Raw genomic sequence first — 22,246 nt, forward strand, 5'->3', positions numbered from 1 at the left:
AATTAACACTTTCTAAGTAAGAAAGCAAATGTTCCAAAATGTTACTCGTAGGTGGTGGTTGTTCACTGTACAATTCATTCAACATTTTTGAACGTTTGAAAATATCATGAAGCGCAGAGGTAAAAAGCAAACAAACCAAAAAACAAAAAAAGAAAAAAAAGAAAAAAAACAAAAAAAACCCGTCTATACACTTCCACCCAAAACTTACATGCGACAAATAAACTACCAGAAATTGGCTGGCGTGAACCAGAATTTTCGTTAGCTGCTCCTTACTAAAAGTCTGTGAGCATGTACTTTGTGCCAGGCGCTGTGCAGTGGCACTCACCACTTCGGTGGTGAACGGGACACTGTCCCTGTCCCTCAATGTTTACACTCTCCTGAGGACTGGAGTAAGTCATTACAGGCTTCTAAGACCAGCGGCATTTCTCTCTTGTAACACAGGAATCCGTACTTTCTCTTCCCCGTTGGCACTTTAGCTTGGACCCTGAAGTCCATGGGCAGGAGCACTGGGCAGATGCCATCAGTCAGCAGGGGCAGGGAATCTCCAGCAGGTGCTCCCTTCCAGAAACCCCGCTGGGCAGCAGCAACGCAGTGTGCTTTGCTGACCTTCCAGGAGGGCTGTTTCAGCGGCAAGCCTGGAGGGAGCAGAAGAGTCGGCCTCTCCTTCCCTCTTGTCCTCAAGGCGGGGCTAGTGTCCTGCTGAGAAAGCACTTTGAGAGAGAAAAAAAGAGCACCACATCTCCTCATTCTACAAAATGTATGCCCCATCTGGCATTATTTTTTAGTATCTTATAAATTTATAGTAACAATCTGGGGGGAGGAAAAAGCTTTAAAGCATTAAAGGCTTAGGTGACATTTAGAGAAACCAGTAGTCCTCTCCTTGCAAGTGCATGACTGTAAGTGAAGGCTGGAATTGAATATTACAATCTGTAGAGATCCATCTAACCAGGTTTCATCAAATCATCTTTCTGGATACTGGGAATTTGGAAGTGTTGACCCCATTCCATAGATGGCAATGGTATCAACTGTGAAGCTAACTATAAGCTTATCATGCGAATCTGGGAAATTTAGAGAAAAATGTATTCCAAAAGAAATATACAAATGACTATTGTCCATTTTTCATTTAAGGCACTGCACTGCTTAGGCGTTGTAGAGCTAGGCATCACAAAAAACACCTAATGGTGTTTTGTATAAAATGATGAGTGTGACTTAATCGAGGCAAGCCAAAAAAATGAGGAGTAACAAGTAAAGAACATTGCTTTAAAGTCTTAAGTTAGAAAAACTTCTCTACTAATTAAAAGTGTTTTCTGGTCACCAGAGAATTGACAGTTCCCTGGATAACTGTTCCTCTTTATGGAGAATGTAATCTAACTGGATGCATAATTCCTCACCTCTTCCTGCTTACCTCATCTAAGACTTACTGGGTACAGAAACAGTAATGGAGAACATCATTTTACACCTGTCACAGAAACTGCCAGGTATCATCCAACGTCTCTATGTTAATCCAGTATTAGAGGAACAAAACTTGCCTTTCATTCTACTTCACTTTATTCATCCCCACAATAAAAGTTGCATCCCACTGTAGCATAGCCAGAAACCGCCATTGCTGCAAGGGCTGAGGGTCGGTAAAAACTACCAAACTACCAATCGACATCCTGACTTGTTTTCCTGCAGCAAAATACATGACTTGCAACAAGTTTCATCCAACACTGGGTTGGACACCTCTGGGAAAAGAGGAAACAATTTCGCTAAGTTCAAGATGACGTCAGAAGATAAACATGTTTAAAAGGTCAATAAAGTAAAAATACATGGGGCAAACACTGGGTGAGCCAATTGAGTGAAACCAGCACGTGCGAGTGGGGCGGATCTGAAAACCCACGCTTGATTCTGAGTTGAAATCTTAACAAAAGTTTCTATTTAGAATGACAGTTTGACCATTACTTTTATTCTATATTCACAATGAATGGCCAGTATAAAATAAGTGCCTGGTTTCTTACAAAATGTTTGCGGGTTAAAAAAAAAAAAAAATTGCTTATTTGAATTAAGAGGAGACCCAGCTGATGGACACATTTGAAGTAGAATATTATGTCAGCAAAAAATAAGGTTAGGCCATTTCCCACTGGCAAAACTCTTTAGTAAGTATTGTCAACACTCTGCTGGTTACAACTTAATTTCTTAAAACAGAATTTTATGGCTGGAGTGGACCTTAGAAACATCTAAACCAACTCATTTTACAGATGAGAAACCTGAAGCTAGAAGTTGAAATCAAGCAAAAACTGTTTTTGTTTGGATTAAGTATAGTAGGAAAAAAAATAACATAACCAAAGCAGGAAATGACTGGCCTCAGAACCTAAAGCACAGCCATGCTTTTAATAGAAATTTGACCAGGAAGCTTTTAAATAGCATTTCCTTTTTTGGTAGGGTTGAATGTTTTGTGGCAACCCCTTTTTTTCCCCCTCTGATAAAAGTTACGTTTGCAGTAGAAAATGTAAAACATATGAAGAAAGCACAAAGAAAAAAATAAGTCCTCAAAAATAGTTCAGTATATTTCCTTCAGGCTTTTTCTATGTAATGAAAGTAACTACCATTTACTTCTTAAATGGAACTCAACAGTTATTCACTGAAAAAGTCACAAGAAGGGCAGCAGTGCAGGGTTTCGAACCTAGATGGTGGTGCCGCAGCGCTTCCTGGGAGCTAGATGGAAGGCACGGCGGCTGAGGGACACAGACTTCAAGGAAGCAAACTGGGAACCGGTGATGAGCAGGTGGTACGGTTGGTAACTCTGGGGAACAGGATCCCTGCACGACCTTTGTTTTTACTCTAGAACATGAACCCATCAGAGAGGAAGTCTAAATGTTGGGGGAGAGGGGCAGACAGACAGGTAAAGGGAAAGGCCACAATGACACTTGCTGGGTCAGCCTGGAACTGAAACCATTCTGCTCCACAGACAAGGTCTCTTGGCTTTCTCTTGAAATTAAGGCTGATCTTGAACGCTCAGATTTGGCTTCTCTAAACAAAAGTACCATCTCTCACGACCAGATATTATTAAACAATCTTGTGTAAACAGCAGAGTGTGTGGGTCCTCTCAGAGTCTTCTAAGAGCCTAGACTAGCTGTGGGACTCCCTGAGAATGAGATTTCACCATATTTATATCTATAGGCCTTAACCAACAAATGGCCTAAAAACCATCTCTATTAGGAACACTTAGCCACTTTGATACATTTCACATGACTCTCCTCAGGTATATACTGCTGGACTAAAGAACCTATTCATGCTAAGTCCTGATAGAACCACCAGGATTTCCCACCCTGGTTTGATGACCTCTCAGGTATCTCCAAGGATCTCCCAGATATTAAGAAATTCTGCCTTTAGGAAATCAGTTTTGTTCCATTTAACTAACTCCCAGAGAGTGTTCAAAAGAGCTGAAAATTTCTGGCTCAGATTGCTTCTGCCACCACCAGGAGATGCCATGTTGGTTGACTAGTTGATATATTTAAAAAAAAAATTTTTTTTAATGTTTGTATTTGAGAGAGACAGAGAGACAGAGTGCAAGTGGGGGAGGGGCTGAGAGAGACAGGGAGACACAGAATCTGAAATAGGCTCCAGGCTCTGAGCCGTCAGCACAGAGCCCAACGCGGGGCTCGAACCCACGAACTGTGAGATCAGGACCTGGGCTGAAGTTGGACGCCCAACCGACTGAGCCACCCAGGCACCCCATGACATATTTTGTATGTTGGTGATTATATATGTGCATCTCCTTGTTGTATAAGCCGTGAGGAGCAGAGAACATACGTAAGGCTGTGGAATTCAATCTGCAGTGAACAGGCAAAAACGGATTTATGGCATAACACTGGGCAGTTGGTATCCATATGGTCCTCAGCATTCGAAACTCTGGAGAAGATGCTACATGTAGCCTCAAGGAAATATGCAAGCCACGTAGAATGAAACAAATAAGAATTATTCAACAGACATGTCTGCACTAAATAGGTAAGGTTATACCTGGGGTTTAAACTAGTTTCTGAATATCCTTAGTCGCACCCCGGGGGTGGGGGGGAAACGGAGTAAATGAGAACTTAAACTTTCCAAGGATTAAGGTTCAGATCCTCTGAAATCTGAAATCTGAAGGTCAAATAAATGAGAACTCAGCTCCAGAGTAATAATTCTCGCTGGCACCAGCACGAGGCAGTAGTGATTCTCAAATTTAATATATTACATATAATATAAAAATAAGCTGAAGTTTTAAGGAATGTCCATTATTATTAAAAGGTTTGAGCTTTACTACTCCAACCCTGGGCTTTTTGACAATAAAACACACTGGAGCAAAAAAAGCCCATGAAGTGCAACAAAGAGGTATACTGACTGACAGACAGACAGACAGCCGCTGCAATATGCCACAGGCACTCCAGTCTTTGTGAAACTGTGGAACATGTAGGTTCCAAGGGAAAAACCACTTCCGAGATCTGTAACGGGAAGAAGCGGTAAGTGACCTCAGTAATAGCATTCGCTGCTGGGTACAATGTCTTTCCACTTCTTTTTTTGTTTGCGTATTATTGAGAACAAGGCAAGGAAAGACGGCTTTCTCCAGACAGCTTTTTTTTTTTTTTTTTTAAACACATGCAGGGATGCTACATCCCTGAATCAGTACTTCGTGGCTGAAAACCCTCCCTCCGGAGACTACCCATGTCAAAGCGGGTAGAGACCTCACAGCGCACTAATAAAGTATCGTCCTTAATGAAGGTTCTCTGTCTCAGGGCTTCCAGATGCATAAAAGTCACATAGCCAAAACCTTTTGGGTTCCGTGGGATTGTGGGTCTCTGGAAGGCAAGCAGCTCTGGTTTGGCATCCATGATCTCTTCATGGTTTTGCCTTATAGGTGCCTCAGACTGATCAAGAATTGTAAGGCGGATTGTACCCTGGAAGGGCCAAGGGAGGTGGCTGTCATACTCTCCTTGCATTGTGTGCACAAAGAGGGATATGTAATTAGCACAGCGCTGAGCCGACGGTAACTGAAGGTGCAGGCGCATGCACAGTTTGTACCCGGGTTTGCCTGTGTAGAATCCAGGGCTATGAATGACAACAGGTTTCTCCTCTTCTTGAGATTTCAAATGCATCCCAAAGTTGCCAATCTTCCAGATGTAAATCCCATTGCACTGCTGTGCTTCTATTTCAACAACTTTGTCCTCAAGGGTTCGAATCGTTTGTTTGAGCTCACTTACGTACATGCTCTGAGTTTCCATTTTAGCAATTAGCTCTCGGATTTGATGGTCTTGTCTTACAAGGCGACCCTCTAACTGCTGAATGGTTTCTTGGAAATTTTGGACCTCTGGGTGACACCCAGTGGAAACCCGGGACGCAGAGGAAGAATCGTATGGAGGCATATCACACTGAGGTACAGGAGGTAACGCAAGGCTTAAACTCTGAACAGCCTGGGCCAACATTCTCATGTGCGACTGGGTATTCTCTTGCAGGTGGCGTGCCAAGTGATTCCTCTGCATCTAAAAACCAAGCACAAGCCTTAGGTTGGGACTAGATACTGTGAGGACTAGGAAGGGACCTAGCCAAGCCAAATAAAAGGTTTTTAAGTAATGTCATCACTTCCCTCAGTCCCCTACCATCTTCTTCAACAAATTCTTGACCTAGTGAGACGATCTTATCTTTTCATCCACTGGAAAAGTGAGGCTATGTGCCAAATACTCTCACCTTTCACTCAGATAAACCTCCCTCCCACCTACGGAAGTATCAGGATCCATACCCATTCATCTGACTCAGAGACGACGCTCTGCTTGCCCAACATTAATGCTTCACCTGGGCTCTTGCTGGCACTCGCATTTTCAACACCTCAGAGGTTTTGCTCAGTCATGCCCCTTTTCCTTTATCTTCATTCTCTCCCCCTGACCCTTCCCTCCAATTAGTCTTTCCTACTGAAAAAAAGGCACACCTCTCTATTGATCTCACGTCTCTCTTTAGCTAATACCATTTTCTCCCTCTTTCTTTTACGACCAAGAGCAGTCCGTCTGCACTGTCCCCAAGTCATTTATTTTATAAATCTACTGCAAAGTATAATCTTCCCTGTCTCCACACTCTTCTTAGGTCGTCAAGAACATCCTGTTACATGAAAAAATACTTATGGTAACTTTTATTATAAAAGCAATTTGTGTATATTATAGAAAAACAAAATATAGACGACCAAGATGAAAGTTCCCTATTATCTCACCTAACTACCATTAACATTTTGATACATTTCCTTTAAGTCTTTTTCTCTACGCACACATACAGAATCCTCTCACGAAATGTAATCTCGGCATATATCATTTCCTCTTTTTCTTTTTTTTTTTAAGTTTATTTATTTTGAGAGAGGCAGAGAAGTGTGAGTGGGGAGGGGCAGAGAGACGGAGAGAGAGAATCCCAAGCAGGCTCCGTGCTGCTAGCACAGAGCCTGACGCTGGACTTGAACTCACAAAACCACGAGATCGTGATCTGAAACCAAGAGTCGAGGCTTAACTGAGCCACCCAGGCGGCCCTCTTCTTTTTATTCTTAAAATTACTAAATGCATGCTTATTGTAAAAAAGTCAGACAAAAAAAGTATAATGGAAAAGCAAAAACATAGTTGTACTCTCCAGAAAGAATGACTTACAATAATCATCGATCTCAAACATGACACAACTGATCATTAGTCTTGAAACTAATTTTTTGGAGAACATAACCATACCATCTCCTCCAATTTCTAATACAGTTTGTTCACGATTCCTATGACGGTCTGCTTCTCCTTCCTGTACACACTCACTCTATGATCTCAATCGCACCTTCCATCACCATCAGGCATCCCATCAATATCCTGGGTCCCAGTTTCTGTTTGGAGCTCCAAACTCATACAACAGTGCATGCCAGTCATCTCCCTGTCCACTGGTACTCTCAAATCCACTATGTAACAGAATTTTCTTCATCGGTATTCAATAATTAAAGAAGAAACAACAAGCTTTACCTTTACATGGCAACCAAAAGTACTGAATGTGCATGGAATTGGGGCTGTAGGACAGTCCAGGTCGTAATGATTAGGCATCTGAAAATCAAAACAAAGGTTAAAAAATGGTTTTCCTTGCATGTCATGTTCTAGTTTGATGAGATCACATTTGAAATAAAGATTTACATTTCATCTAAACAAAATCATGTATTGTCTATGGATGCTTTTGCATAATGCAGAGTTGAGTGGTTACAACAGAAAGCGTGTAGCCCACAAAGATTAGTATTTACTTCCAAAGTCACAGAGAAAGGAAATAGCAACATCTCATACCATCCCCCCAAATCGCTCAAAATTCCAGATAACGAGTTTGTTTCTATTGCTGGGAAACGAACGCCCTCTAGGGACACTTCAGAGAAAAAACATCTTCTAATGTCAACTACAACTGCAAACTCAAGGACTGCTGTGGTCCAGGCCATTTAATAGGGACCAGTTAACTGCATGGACCAGTTAATAGGGACTATGCACTGACACCACTGGCTGCACCCATTATTTCCCTCATGACTGTCTCATATGTCCTCTTACTTTTTTTTAACCAGGGCATGCCTTGATTACCATGGGAAGATGCAGATGTTAGAAGGTATTTTAAAGCACATTAATAACAGTTTTAAAGAAAGTCACAGCCTTTGACTTGGGGACTCTAAAACACATTCTTCAAGGTGACACCCATTATGCAAAATTATGTTCTTTGAAAGTGGTACCAAATTCCGTTTAGAAATTTAGTTTGGCTCTCCTCATAGATACTTCAATCAGAAATGACCTTTGAGACCACTTACTCCAATCCTTCATGTTGTATAGTCTAGGACAGCAGTCTACAAAATGTTGTGTAATGAGACGCATAATAAATATTTTCAGCGTTGTGGGCCTTATGGTTTCTGTCCCAAGTACTCAACTCAACTTACCACTGTGGTACACTAGCCATATACAACACACAGACACACGGGCATGGCTGTGTTCCAATAAAATGTATTTACAAAAACGAGCAGTAGGCCAGACTGGCTGGTGTGTTGGTTTGCTGATTCCTGATCTAGAAGGTCAACTTTCTCGTCAGAGATCAGTGGGCAGGTTAGTGGCACAGCCAAAATCAAAACCTAGGTTTTCTCTCTTAAGCTAGAGTTTTTTCCTACATTGTTTTATTTTTACTGGGTTTAATATGTGATACATATTAAATATTAAAACAGAGAAAACAAAAACTAAGGAGGTGAGACTTCATAAGCAAAAAGAAGTTTAACACCTTCAAATTAAGGCTTTGTTGGGAAAGAAACTAAAAGACTGTTAAAAAACAAATGGAAAAGTTTAGTCAACTGACTAAACTTGGTTTGCTTGCTGCTACTTAGTAAGGTAATCAATTATGATCTTTGGGTTTGCAGATTTCATGGGTGTGTAAATATTTAGTGCCTAATATTCATATTTTGTGGGTAAACTCTCCAAATGTCAAAAGATAGTACTCAGATGGAATTTTCCTTTCTCTATTAATACAAATGTACAGCGTTCTACTATAACTACTACTTCTGATGATGCCCATTAGTGACCTATAGCACAAATGACAGAGGCGCTACCAATCCTGGAAATCTCAAAATGTCCCAACATTTCTCAGGGCCTACAGCTACAAGTAGTGCTCTGCTACTGACCAGGTTTGCTTTCTTCTATTTCACTGTTCTCTCACTCTTTCTCTCTGTTCTCTCTGCAGACCCAAGATCCTTATTTCACAGCGTACAAGTATGTATTTCTCAAAGAGTTTTCTTTCTTTACATGGAGATTTTCTTATTTTTACCTGACAAGTACCTGGGTTTGGTGGGAATTTTTAAGAAAACACATAAACATGGGTATTATGTTAATGACAGGAATTTTAAGTACTTACAGCTGAATATTTTGTTCTTTCTGAAAGTACTGTATTAGTTTACATGAAAATTTTTTCAGTTTTAATACTTCTTCAACCTATATTCATTGTGCTTTACTGACTTAAATTTTTAATTGAAAACCTAACTTGTTTACTTCATCTGATGGAAATATTAACTTAGGAAAGGGAATCATTATACCTGTTCTCTGATGAGTATGGTATTGCAGTATTCACAGATGACATTTGCCAAAGGACAGTTCTGGTCGTGGATCTAAATTTTATTAAAAAAATATGTAAAAAGCATGAGAAAATCTGAAAAAGTAAGAACAGTCTATTTTTATAAAAAGTAATTCTTTCACTATAAACAAACTAAGGACCTCAGTTTGTGCAAAACAAAAATGTAAGAATGATATACAAAGGTTATTTGCCCTCCCTCTGCCAGTGGAGTAATGAGAGATCCATCTTGCCTTCCAGCTCTTTAACAGAGTATGAGTACACATAAGAGAATCTTCTACACCACTTTTGAACCGAGGCACAGCATCTATGACTAGTTTGGACAAAATTTACCAATACTAGGAGTCTCCAAAGGCCCCCTTCCAAAAATTTCAAATAGCCGCATGATGACTTAGGTAAAACTCTTTTCAAGAAGGGTAAAAGAAGACAAGTATTATTACGGCAAGAGGCTTTAGTGCCCAGGTTCTCATGTGCTCCAGACGGAGAGCTCTGTGTTCCAGAATACAATAGATCTGTTCAGTCGATATGCCGAGAAATCATTAAGCTTCCAGTTTAAGTCCATTTAATTTACTGAAGTTTAGAGAGACATCAATTTGCTCTCATTATGCCTCAAACCTTTCTACATTTTTAGCAAGTTAGCAGACTTTTTTTAGTATTTCATCAACCTAATGAATATGCTTGATCTTCTAAGAAAGTAGGAAAAATTACCAAGATGAATTTATAAGAAATAAAGTTTAAAGAAGTATCTTATTAGTTATAAAAAAAGACATAAATTAGAAGTAGGTTATTTCAGTAAAGACATAAGACAGGGATCCAGTTCTAGGATCTCAGTGCTAGCTTTGCCACTGACTACACTAACATAAAATTACTTAACCTCTCCACATCTCAGTTTCTGAATGGAAAACTGTTCTATGGTTACGGTGTGGCCAAGCACCATGAAGTTTCTTTTTAAAGATACACACTTTAATTGAAGTGCAACATGTACAGAAAAGTGAATTCATTACATGTGTACAGCTCGATGAATTATCACCAAAGGAACACACTTTGTGGAATTTAATTTATTCTCCCTAAAGGTTTTAACAACCCATTCTTTTCAAAGTGAAAAGTGTGAGTCTGATAAAGTAATCATTCTACTTGTTTGTCTCTAATCCAAGACTGGTCATTAAAAAAACATATCACATAGGAAAGTAGATTAGCAAGTCTTTCCTAGAAGCTTGTGTTACTCACAGATCTACTATAGTGGTTACGTCGTATAAACAATGTTTTCTAAGAAAGATATACAAGTATAAACCCTACACTTACTTAACTGGTTTACTGAACCTTCTTTCTTAAACATCAAGCTTCCCACAAATGATCACAGAGACCCGGATTCGGAGTAACATCTTCATCTCTTACCCTCAAATGTATATTAACATTTTTTTTTTAAGAAGTAGGGAAATTAACAAATCCAAGCTGGTACGTGCCTCTTTATCTTCAAATGCCATCAATGCAGCACAGTTTACACAAGAAACCTGTCTCCTTGGACACTCCTTGAGAATGTGAATATTAAGTTGGCATTTTTGGAAGGGACGCTGGCACTGAGGACAATTCATAAGAGCAAATTCACAATGTGCTTGGTGATCCTATAATAAGAAAGAAATAATTGATTAATATTTGCCAATCTTTTGATATTTCCTAAAATAATCTCTTCCAAAAATGTACTGTTCTCTTTTATAGAAATGGCTACCGAGACTGCTTTAACACACACCATATAAAGGCCTTAAAGAATTTAAAAATAACGGTTGTGAACTATTTATACAAAGAATGTGAATTCTCAAGTTCACAATTGAACCTGAACAAAAAGGATCCAATTAGGCAACTTGAACTTGAATAAAACTATCCAATTAGGGAAAGAAGTCAGATTTTCTGATGATCAATTGAATATTGTGTCAAAAGGACCATTCCTTCAAAAGGAACTAATTATGGGGGGGGGGCAAGTTACAAGTATGTTTTAAACACTTAATCTCAAATAGAACATAAACAATATTTAATTTCTTATAAAATAACTAAGCTAAGAACTGACTTATTTAATTTAAAAGCAAATGCTTTTGGGTCACCTTCAAAGCTCAGTGGGTTAAGTGCCCATCTCTTAATCTTGGCTCAGGTTCTGATTTCAGTTTCCTGAGCCCGACACGGGGCCCGAACCCACAAACCGAGAGATCATGATCTGAGCTGAAGTCCAACGTTTAACTCACTGAGCCACCCATGTGCCCCAAGACATATTTTGGATGTTGGTGATTATATGTGCATTTCAAATATAAGTTAATATATTAATATGTGTTGGGACACCTGGGTGGCTCAGTTGGTTGAGTGTCTGACTTCAGCTCACGTCATGATCGGTTTGTGGGTTCAAGCCCCGTGACGGGCTCTGTGCTGACTGCTCACAGTCTGGAGCCTGCTTCAGATTGTCTCCTTCCTCTCTCTACCCTGCCCCTGCTCACAGTCTCTCTCTCCCTCTCTCTCTCTCAAAAATAAACATTTAAAAAAATTAAATAAAAAAAATTGTTATGCTCCTCAGTTTTACTGCAGATAATGTTCACCTAAAAAACTTGTAGTAGAATACTGATTTTTCTTTTAATAAGATTATCCTAGATTTTTTTTTTTAAGTTTATTTATTTTGAGAGAGACAGAGACAGTGCAAAGTGGAGGAGGAGCAGAGAGAGGGAGAGAGCCTGACTTGGGGCTCAAACCCATGAAACTGCGAGATCATGACATGAACCGAAACCAAGAGTCAGATGCTTAACCAACTGAGCCACCCAAGCACCCCTGACTTTCTTATTATCACTGGGGCAAAGCCACAGGAAATGGAATAAGAAATTTATGGTTTCGGGGCACCTGGGTGGCTTAGTCAGTTGTGCGCCTGACTCTTGATTTTGGCTCAGGTCATGCTCTCATTGTTGTGGGATCAAGCCCCGCATAGGGCTCTGCACTGACAGTGGTAAGCCTGCCTGGGATTCTCTCTCTCCCTCTCTCTCTCTGACCCTCCCCTGCTCATGCGTGCATGATCAGTCTCTCTCTCTCTCAAAATAAATAAACATTAAAAAAAAAAAAAAGACGACTTCAAGTTGTTTTACAAAGCTGTAATCATCAAGACAATACGGTACTGGCACAAAAACAGACACTCAGATCAATGGAACAGAATAGAGAACCCAGAAATGGACCCACAAACGTATGGCCAACTAATCTTTGACAAAGCAGGAAAGAATATCCAATGGAATAAAGACAGCCTCTTCAGCAAGTGGTGCTGGGAAAACTGGACAGCAACATGCAGAATGATGAACCTGGACCACTTTCTTACACCATACACAAAAATAGACTCAAAATGGATGAAAGACCTCAATGTAAGACAGGAAGCCATCCAAATCCTTGAAGAGAAAGCAGGCAAAAACCTCTTTGATCTTAGCTGCAGCAACTTCTTACTCAACACGTCTCCAGAGGCAAGGGAAACAAAAGCAAAAATGAACTACTGAGACCTCATCAAAATAAAAAGCTTCTCCACAGTGAAGGAAACAATCAGCAAAACTAAAAGGCAACCGATGGAATGGGAGAAGATATTTGCAAACGACGTATCAGATAAAGGGTTAGTATCCAAAATCTATAAAGAACTTATCAAACTCAACACCCAAAAAACAATCCAGTGAAGAAATGGGCAAAAGACATGAATAGACACTTCTCCAAAGAAGACATCCAGATAGCCAACCGACACATGAAAAAATGCTCAACATCACTCATCATCAGGGAAATACAAATCAAAACCATGAGATACTGCCTCACACCTGTCAGAATGGCTAATATTAACAACTTGGGCAACAACATATGTTGGTGAGGATGTGGAGAAAGAAGATCTCTTGCACTGCTGGTGGGAATGCAAGCTGGTGCAGCCACTCTGGAAAACAGTATGGAGGTTCCTCAAAAAATTAAAAATAGAACTACCCTATGACCCAGCAACTGCATTACTAAGCACTTATCCAAGGGATACAGGTGTGCTGTTTCAAAGGGGTACATGCACCCCAATGTTTATAGCAGCACTATCAACAATAGCCAAAGTATGGAAGAAGCCCAAATGTCCATCAATGGATGAATGGATAAAGATGATATGGTGTATATACAATGGAGTATTACTCGGCAATCAAAAAGAATGAAATCTTGCCATTTGCAACTACGTGGATGGAACTAGAGGGTATTATGCTAAGCAAAATTAGTCAGTCAAAGGAAAACAACTATCATATGACTTCACTCATATGGTGACTTTACCATACAAAACAGATGAACATAAGGGAAGGGAAGGAAAAATAATATAAAAACAGGGAGGGAGACAAAACATAAGAGACTCTTAAATATGGAGAACAGACAGTTACTGGAGGGGCTGTGGGAGGGGGATGGGCTAAACGGGTACGGGGCATTAAGGAATCTACTGAAATCACTGTCACACTATATGCTAGCTAACTTGGACGTAAATTTTAAAAATTAACTAAATTTTAAAAAAAGGTCGTTAAAAATTTATGGTTTCTAATTATATTTATATTCAATTATGAAAGAATCGGGATAATAAGCAAAAATTTATTAACCAATCACTATATGCTAGGCACAGATGGGACACAGCAAAGTGCCTATTCTCTAGGAACTGCCTTGCATATATGCTAACTGCTAGAAAATAATTTTTAATACCTCAAGATGCCTCAGTTCCATCTTGTGCAAACAACCTTCATTTGGACATTTCACCATCAGAGAAAGAATCTCTCGTTTTGCAAAATTGTCAGGAAATAGTTGATTTTCCAGCAGTATTTCATTGTCAACTGGACATTTGTGACCTGCATCCCTAAAAGAAAACAAGTAAGATACATACATTTATTAGATTTAAACAAATGTTAACGTTAGAAAACACAAAATTTATGTTAACAACTTGAATAAATTTAAAAGAACTAAAAAAAAGAAAACACAACCCACAAACTTTCATTTGCCACATACACATTCTCCACTTACTATTTCCTATGGAAAATAATTTAATACCTTATATTGCATATCACCAAAATAAACTGTCTTTCGGTGGACAGCTCAACAATTGTTCTTCACTGAATGAATACAACTAGCACCAATTTTTGATTACCTATCAAAAACTATGGGATTTTAGATTCGGGGATAGATTTTAAGTAAAAAACGAGAAAAAATACTTGAATGAAATCTTATTTTGACTGGCATGAGCTGAAATGAGAGTTCAGGGTGGGAATTTGGCAGTCTGGCAGGTTTCTGTTCTGTCAGCAGCCGTACCGGGTACTAGTGAGACAGAGCTCGATGTGCTGCTCACGTGCTAACATGTCTACAATGTGTTGCTCGGTTACAAGTAAAAGTTAAACCAATTAGCAGTACCCCTACCAGACCACATTTTTAGATTGACTCTGAACAATCCTCTGGCTCACAGGCAACAGAAGGTTTCCTTTATGTTCACGGTACAAGTTAGAGAACCTCTATGTCCTGATTCCCAGTGGTTTATTCGATCTTATGATGGAAAAGCCATCCCCAGGAAGCTTGGTCGTCTGCCACTCCCTTTTAACTTTCTGAGATGTCTCAACCTTTAACTGACAAAATGTGGCAGGTTGGGGAGGCTAGACAATCACTCACAAATTTGTTGAGCAGCTCCTATGTATAAACCGATAGCACTAATTGCTTTGGCAGGTAAAAAACTGCAAAAAAATGGGGTCTGCTGTCAAATGTCTTAGAAGCAGTAAAGGTGAGAAGCATGGTCTTTATGGAGCCTGTCTCAGAATGCATACTGTTACTACATTATCAAATACTTTCTGATAAGCATAGAAGTTGATGCTCAGGGGTGCCTGGGTGGCTCAGCTGGTTGAGAGTCTGACTTTGGCTCAGGTCATGATCTCACAGTTTGTGAATTTGAGCACCACACTGGGCTGTCTGCTGCCAGCACAGAGCCTGCTTCAGATCCCCTGCCCCCTCTCTCTCCGCCCCCTCCCCTGCTCCTGGGCACATGCTCTCTCTCAAAATTAAATAAAAACATTTAAAAAAAAAAAAAAAGGAAATAAATAGGTGCCCCAAACCTAAGTGACGGATGACTAAAAGAAAATAAGAACAATCTTACAGAGTAAACTGGAAACCACTGTCCACAGCATCAGCAATCACTCCAAATGGAAATGGAATTGGATTGAGATGTATTTTGATTCCTTGAATGACCATAACAGATGAAAAATTTCACAGCTGTTTCTTTAAGAATTTTAGAGTTAAAGCTAAGTGGTCATTTCTAACTTGGAGAGAGAAACAAAAAAAAAGGCTCAGACTTCCTTTTGTGGGTTTTACTTCCTTTTCAGACCACTGTCCCACTACTTGCATGAATATTTTGCTATTAAAAAACTGCTAAAGATTCGTTACCTTCCTGGGATGCATGACACTTGGTAAAATACTATACATTTCTACCTATAGGAGAATCAACAATCCATTTTTGTTACCTACATACAATATAGATAAGAATCATAATAAACAACAACAGAAAATTGAGCCTTTAACATCATTCTCGTGTATATTCTAAACCAGTGGTTTCAACCAGGACAATTCTGTCCTCTATGGGACATTTGGCAATATCTGGAGACACTCTGGGTCTCAGAGCTAGGGAGGACGGAGATACCACAGCATCTATGAGCAGAGGCTGGGCATGCTGCTAAATCATCCTACAATAACTTCCCATGACAAAAGTTCTCTGGCCCAAAACAGAAAGTGAGGAGGATAAGAAAACCTGCCCTAAACAGACCTTAGCAATTCAATAATGGGTGACACATCTTTTTCAAAAAGTGATACAAGCCACATGTTCCCTTCTAACTTAAATTAAGCCAAGTCCCAAAAATGGATGTAGTTATCCCAAATTCAAGTTTTATAGCAAAGTTAATTTAAAAGTTGAAAGAGAAAAACTTGAAGACTAGTGAATAGTCAGCTTAAGAATGATTTTACCAATATAACTAGATATTTACTGAAGAACATAAAATACCCCCACTTCTTCCAATATTTTTGCTCTGAATAGAACTCCTTAGTCACCTAGAAATATTCCCATCTACTTCTGAATTATAGTAAAATGTATCTATTTCTCAGGAGATGAACTTGAATCACCTGTGGAAATCCCATACACCTTCATTTGGTTAAAGCAACCATGATTTACTCATGTTTTACTGAGTACCTACTGTGTGTCAGCCATTGTTCTTGGTACTTAGAAAATATCAAGAAATAAAACAGATCTCAACCTCTGCTCTTAAGGAGCCTTCTTCCAGTTAAACCAGCAGACAACAAACAAATTGTCTGGTATTTCAGAGGATGGAAATTGCTAAGGAAAAAAGAAAAGTAGGTAAGGGACATTGGGAGTGTGGAGGAAGGTAGGCATGCTGTGGTATAAATAGGGTCGCCAGGGTACCTGTGAGAAGGTGAGATGTGAGCCACACTGGAGGAAGGGAAGGGTCAGCTAAGCAGTCAGCTGAAGTAAGAGGGCTCCAAGCAGAGAGAAGAGTTAAAGCCAACTCCCCAGGGCAAGAGCACACTTGACATGTCCAAGAAATAGCAGAATGAATGGTGGAAGGAAGGGGAGCGTAGCAGAGAGGCAGTCAGCAAATGGACTGAGCCTATCATCCCAGATGACCTGATGCCATATTCTTAGCAGAGATGACATCATCCTACTTATTTTACCAGGTTTTATTTAGAACAGTCTGGAAGAAGGCAAGGGTAGAAGCAAGAGGCCTGTGATGGCTGATGGTGATTCAGCTGGCAATAGCAGTGGAGGCAATGAGAAGGAGTTCGATTTTAGGTGTATTATGAAGGTACAGCCATCAACTAATACTTCCCTTAAAACTAGTGGTCATTTATGGGTGCCTGAATCTCCCAGTCTGTTAAGCGTCTGACCCTGGATTTGGGCTAAGGTCGTGATCTCACTTGAGATTTGTGAGTTCGAGCCCCATGTCTGGCTCTGCACTGACAATGCATAGCATGCTTGGGATTCTCTCTCTCTCTCTCTCTCTCTCTCTCTCTCTCTCTCTCCCTCCCTCCCTCCCGCCCCTGCTCGTGCTTGCTCTCTCTCTCTTTCAAATAAATAAATAGAAACTTAAAAAAATAAAAAATAAAAATACTGGTGATTTTACAGTTGTCTATAGGCACCAGGTAACACAATTTTACAGGGCTACTAAAATAACTGATCACTTAAGAGTAGCATTCCTTGTATGATTGAGACTGTCAGATTCTAGTAGCATCATCATTTAAGGTACATTTATTTTTTTTATAAGCTTTTATTTTTAAGTAATCCGTACACCCAATGTGGGGCTCAAACCCACAACCCCAAGACTGAGAGTTGCACATTCCAACTGAGCGAGCCAGGTGCCCCTAAGGTACATTTATTTTATATTATTTTCTTAGAGCATAGAGACTCACCTCCTAGTGTGCAACAGAAGTGTTTTAAGTAGAAGTAGCTGATTTACCTGTTTATTTACCTGAGGGTCAGGAGGCGACAAGACAGCAGTTACTTTTCCCACCGCAGGAGAAACTGAAATAAGAATCTAAATTTCTCCACTTGCTGTCCAGTGTTCTTTTCCCTAAGTAACTTGTTATGTGTAAGACTAGCCCCAGAAGGGCCTGTGTTCTAGGTGATAATGTTGTCTGTGCTTGGCTCCGTTACAGGACACGGCTCTGACACTTACGTACCTTATTGATTTGATGATGCAAGCTCTGCAGAACCTGTGGCCGCACGGTGTCTGCACTGCCTCCCGGAGAGCCATCAGGCAGATGGGGCACTCATACTTGCTCTCCAGGGGCGGGTCAAACTCCACGTCATACCCCTGGGTCTCTTCCATGAAAGAGTTGGAGAGGTTCCCCGTGCTGGCAGTTCCACTCACACTGTCATCTTTCGCCGCAGCGCTACAGGAGCTGGCCATGGCGGCACAGCAGTCACTCTCAGACTGGCTGGATCCGCAGCTGTTTTCACAGTTTAGCAGACTCATAGTAACGTAATTATCAACCGCTCTGTAGGAACAATGAGAAAAGAATGCATTAACATGTGCACACAGGCACACACGTATGCCATAGCCTACCTGTACACTTCACCTTTCGGTTGATATGCATTAGCTAAGTTAACGTTATTCACAGAAGACTTTCCAAGTTCTTTGAGTTTTGCTTCATGACTACGATTCTTATTTTAAAAATATTTTTTATATTTTTGAGAAAGACAGAGTGCGAGCAGGGGAGGGGCACAGAGAGAGGGAGACACAGAATCCGAAGCAGGCTCCAGGCTCCGAGCTGTCAGCACAGAGCCCGACGTGGGGCTCGAACCCAGAAACCATGAGATCATGACCTGAGCCAAAGCCAGACGCTTAACCAACGGAGCCACCCAAGCGCCCCATGACTATGATTTTATAATGAGCTAAGGAGTCCATGATCTAGGAGAAAGAGAGAATACGAAGTTAACAGAAGAGAAGCACCTCAACTGTAAAGCTTAGCTCTATCATAATTATCTGCTTATATGTCTGTTTCCTGTCACTGAAGTCAAGAATTTCTATATCCTCAGTACTTAGCACAAGATCTTTCACATAATCGGTATTCATTAAGCATCTACTGAAGAACTGAATTATGCTACGGAAGTTCCTTCAAGTATCCTAAACCGAAGAGCATGGTGTGACCAGCAAGCACTGCAAGGAAGAGCACTAAACGAGGAATCAAGTGATCACCTGCCCTACTAGATGCGTGATTTGGGGCAACCTAACAATTTGGATCTTGGTTTCTTCTAGATTTAAAATTCTCCAAGTATTTCTAAATATTCAGTGTGGGGATTTCTATTACGTAGAAAAAATGGAATTAAAAATATATACGTGTATGTCCTTCTGCCTTCAGTCAGATCAAGTGACTGTGTCTCATTATCAATGACTGGAAAAACACGTGAGGTTTCATCTGCCTAAGGAAAACTATTGCTTTCACGGGTAGGTGGGAAACCTTTAAATTCTAAACCATTATAGTATTTATGAAGTATAAGCTAATGTCTAAAAGCAACTCACAGCCTATGTAACCAAGTCTCTGTTGTAGATAATTACACCTGAGGGAAACTGCTAACATATGCTATAGTTCTAGAAACTACTGTAAGCCTCTAGTCAATATGGTAGACAATTATCCCCCTGCCTGCTTCATTCTCCTATGAAAATCCTGGCTGCCACTATGCCAAACACTGGGTTAAGACAGTAATCCTGCATCTTTTTACGACTACAGATACCTTTTTCTTCTTCTCAAAAAGATCTACAAAGGAGGAGGCACTGTTCTGGCTAGAGAGACAGTGTGTGAAGTGATGAGAAGCTTAGGTACTGGAATTTAACGATCTGGGTTTCACTCTCTTCTCCATCATTTGATGTATGACCTGAACAAGTTAGGTAACATTCTATGCTTCAGTTTCCTCATCTATAAATGGGGATAATAACAGAATCCACCTCAGAATTACTGCGGATTAAATGCATTATATGTGCAAGGCACTTGAACTGTGCCTGAAAGAATGAGTTATTATTATGTGCAGCTCTATACAGTAATTTTATTTAATAATTTTATTGTCCCCATTTTATCAAAGTGGAAACTATGGAGCATAAAAGGGTTAAGTAACTTGCTAGTAAGTTACAGGTAATACTTGAATTGTTTCCCAACATTCATACGAAGCATCCACTGACCAATTCCCTAGCATTAAAAAAAATTCTAATATTATAACCAATTACTGTTAGGAATACACAGTCATGGCCTTCTCACTATGTAAGCTGCTTTATAACAATATCCTGGGCCTCATTCCATGTTTTGGTTTGGCTACTCCTAGTTTGCAGAAGTATTTTGGTGTGTACAATAAACTTTTACCAGTTACTACTTCAGTGATTCACTGATTTTTACCTCTATTATTTCTGAACTTTTGACAAAGCACTGCCTTAATTAAATATTGTGGGATGCAACCACTTATTTTTACTGCAAAGTGAATAAATATTGAAAACGGCCTTGTCATAAATCATGGCTTACATCCATGGTATCTGGGTATATATTATAATCCAAAGAGTATACTGTTAAATATCTTAGGCAAGGGACAGGTGTAGTATGGTGATGCACAAAAATGTGCTCCTCTAAGATCAACAGGTGCTAAGGAGAAAGGTTCTAAGATAAAGAAATCAACATGGTAGGTCTCGAATCGGTCCATTTTAAGTCAATGGAAAATTCATTCATGGCGAAATACAGAACTCCTATGAAGTAAAATGATATAAAGCAAAATACTGAGCAAGTACCTTTAATCTGCTACTAGCTTCAGAAACAGAACTATTCACCACCTCTTTAAAATCTATTCCTAAAATGCAAAGACTTGTTAAATGTCCTGCAATGACCAAGAAGTGCTGCAAAATAGTCCACCGTTACGTCTTAATTTTGAATATAAATTCAAGAGGGATTCCCCTTCCTAGGCACGAACGATTTTCCTTCTGGAGGCAAGGATTTGAACAACTTCTTTTGAAATCAAAGTAGCCCAAACTGCAAAGACCTCGCCCTTACACTTCTGACTTACTGAGAATATAATGAATGAAGACTGACACCCTGCTCATGATAAGGGCAACCAGTGCCTGAATGAAACACACACACATTCCTTCCTTGAATCACAAAAAGGCCACCCCAACCTCAAAATCAGAAAAACCTCTTCTATCTTCCCCAGTAATCACAGGGGAGCGGATAATATGGCAGTGGTCAGGTTCACAAGGCCAACATTCAGATTTTCTTTACAAGTTTTTCTCGTTTCTACGCCCGTGTAGCAAGACATTAGTAACAAGTTCTCTGGAGAAACACGCCAAGGCTATACATTCAAGCTGCTCATACTTTAGGTGCTTTCTGTTCACATTCAAGACAGTCCTAGCTCTTAACTGGAGTTCCCCTAAAACCAAACACTAGGAACAGCTTTATCAACTCCGCGTCTGGAACAATCGCTACCACTGCCGAATGCAGGGGCGGGGGAGAAAACATTCGTGTCATCTGAACCTTTTTTTTTTTTTTTCTTTTACTTTCTGCCTGGGATGTCTATCGAGTTCAACAGGGAACCTGAAAACAGCTTTCCCATGACAGTGACAGAAAACGGTGGGAACTTAAAAGGTCCCCCCCACCCCCCTTTTTAAAAAAGCTGGTAACAACTCGGAGGGACGGGAAAATCCAGGAGGCGATGTCCTTTTCTGGGAAGGGGAATACGCGGGGTGCAGAGAGGCAGGGCTAAGGAAGAGGGCGCGGGATTCCCGTCGGAGGATGGAATGACGAGGCCCCCACAAGCAGGGGGAGCAGAGGTGAGTGGAGAGGGGGCGGCGAGGGGACAGAGAGCGGCCTGCCCTACCTCTGGGGAGCGAGGGGACAAAGGGCGGCCTCCCTAACCTCGGGGAAGCAAGAGGATAGGGCGCGGCGACCCCAACCAGTGAGAAACGGGAGAGGGGGCGGCGTCGGCAACCTCTGGGAAGAGAGGCCGCGGCCACTGGGAGGAGACGTCCGAGAAAGACTCACCGCTCCCGTCCGCTGGGCCGCCGACTCCACCCGGCCGCACGACTCCGCTCCGCCAAGACTCCTCACTCCGAGCTGAGACTGCCTGCACGCCAATCTCTCCACCCGAAGGCCTCTTCGGCCGCGACCCCGGGCCGCCCGGAGCCCCAGCCCCAGCCGCGGACGCCCCTACTTCCGCCTTCTCTGCTTGCCCTGGGCAGCGAGGGGCGGGGATCGGGCGGGGGCGGGGACAGAGCGGCCGAGCCGGGGTGGGGCTCCCCCTGGAGGCGGTCCTCCACGGGCGCGCTGGCTTCGGCGCAGGCGCGGGGCAGGGCCAGCTGTGGGTCTCGTGCACTCCACCTGGGACTCCTTTGCCGCTTGGATAGGTATCCATCTGGGAATTCCTTGCACCGCAGTCCTGAACTGGTGTGTGTGGTGGTGGTGTGTTTTTATAGCTTCCCTATCCAAGCAGGAGAAAACCCCAAATGGGCTTAGATCACTTGACCTTCGGGAATTCTTAAATAGCTCCCCAGCTCCACCCTCCTTGCCAAGGAAGTTTCCAAGGTACTTAGAACGCTCTTTTATCATCTGGTCCTTCTCCTTCAACCAGTCCGAGGGA

General features: G+C 41.1%; 1 protein-coding gene across 1 annotated transcript; it reads right to left on the reverse strand.

Annotated features, from left to right (window-relative positions):
- Positions 1–4,188: 4,188 nt before the first annotated feature.
- Positions 4,189–21,818, reverse strand: TRAF6 (TNF receptor associated factor 6). The gene is made up of 7 exons (XM_047071324.1): positions 21,652–21,818; positions 17,818–18,135; positions 13,801–13,951; positions 10,557–10,715; positions 9,059–9,130; positions 6,984–7,061; positions 4,189–5,495 (listed from the first exon to the last, which is right to left on the reverse strand). The coding sequence occupies exons 2-7, from the start codon at positions 18,111–18,113 to the stop codon at positions 4,626–4,628; spliced, it is 1,626 nt and encodes a 541-aa protein (XP_046927280.1). The 5' UTR covers positions 18,114–18,135; positions 21,652–21,818; the 3' UTR covers positions 4,189–4,625.
- Between the last annotated feature and the right edge of the window lie 428 nt (positions 21,819–22,246).

This window comes from Lynx rufus, unplaced genomic scaffold (assembly GCF_022079265.1).
Source record: "Lynx rufus isolate CCGP_SWC_20201006 ecotype Redwood Valley unplaced genomic scaffold, mLynRuf1.p SCAF_9, whole genome shotgun sequence".
In the NCBI taxonomy this organism is placed as follows: Eukaryota; Metazoa; Chordata; class Mammalia; order Carnivora; family Felidae; genus Lynx; species Lynx rufus.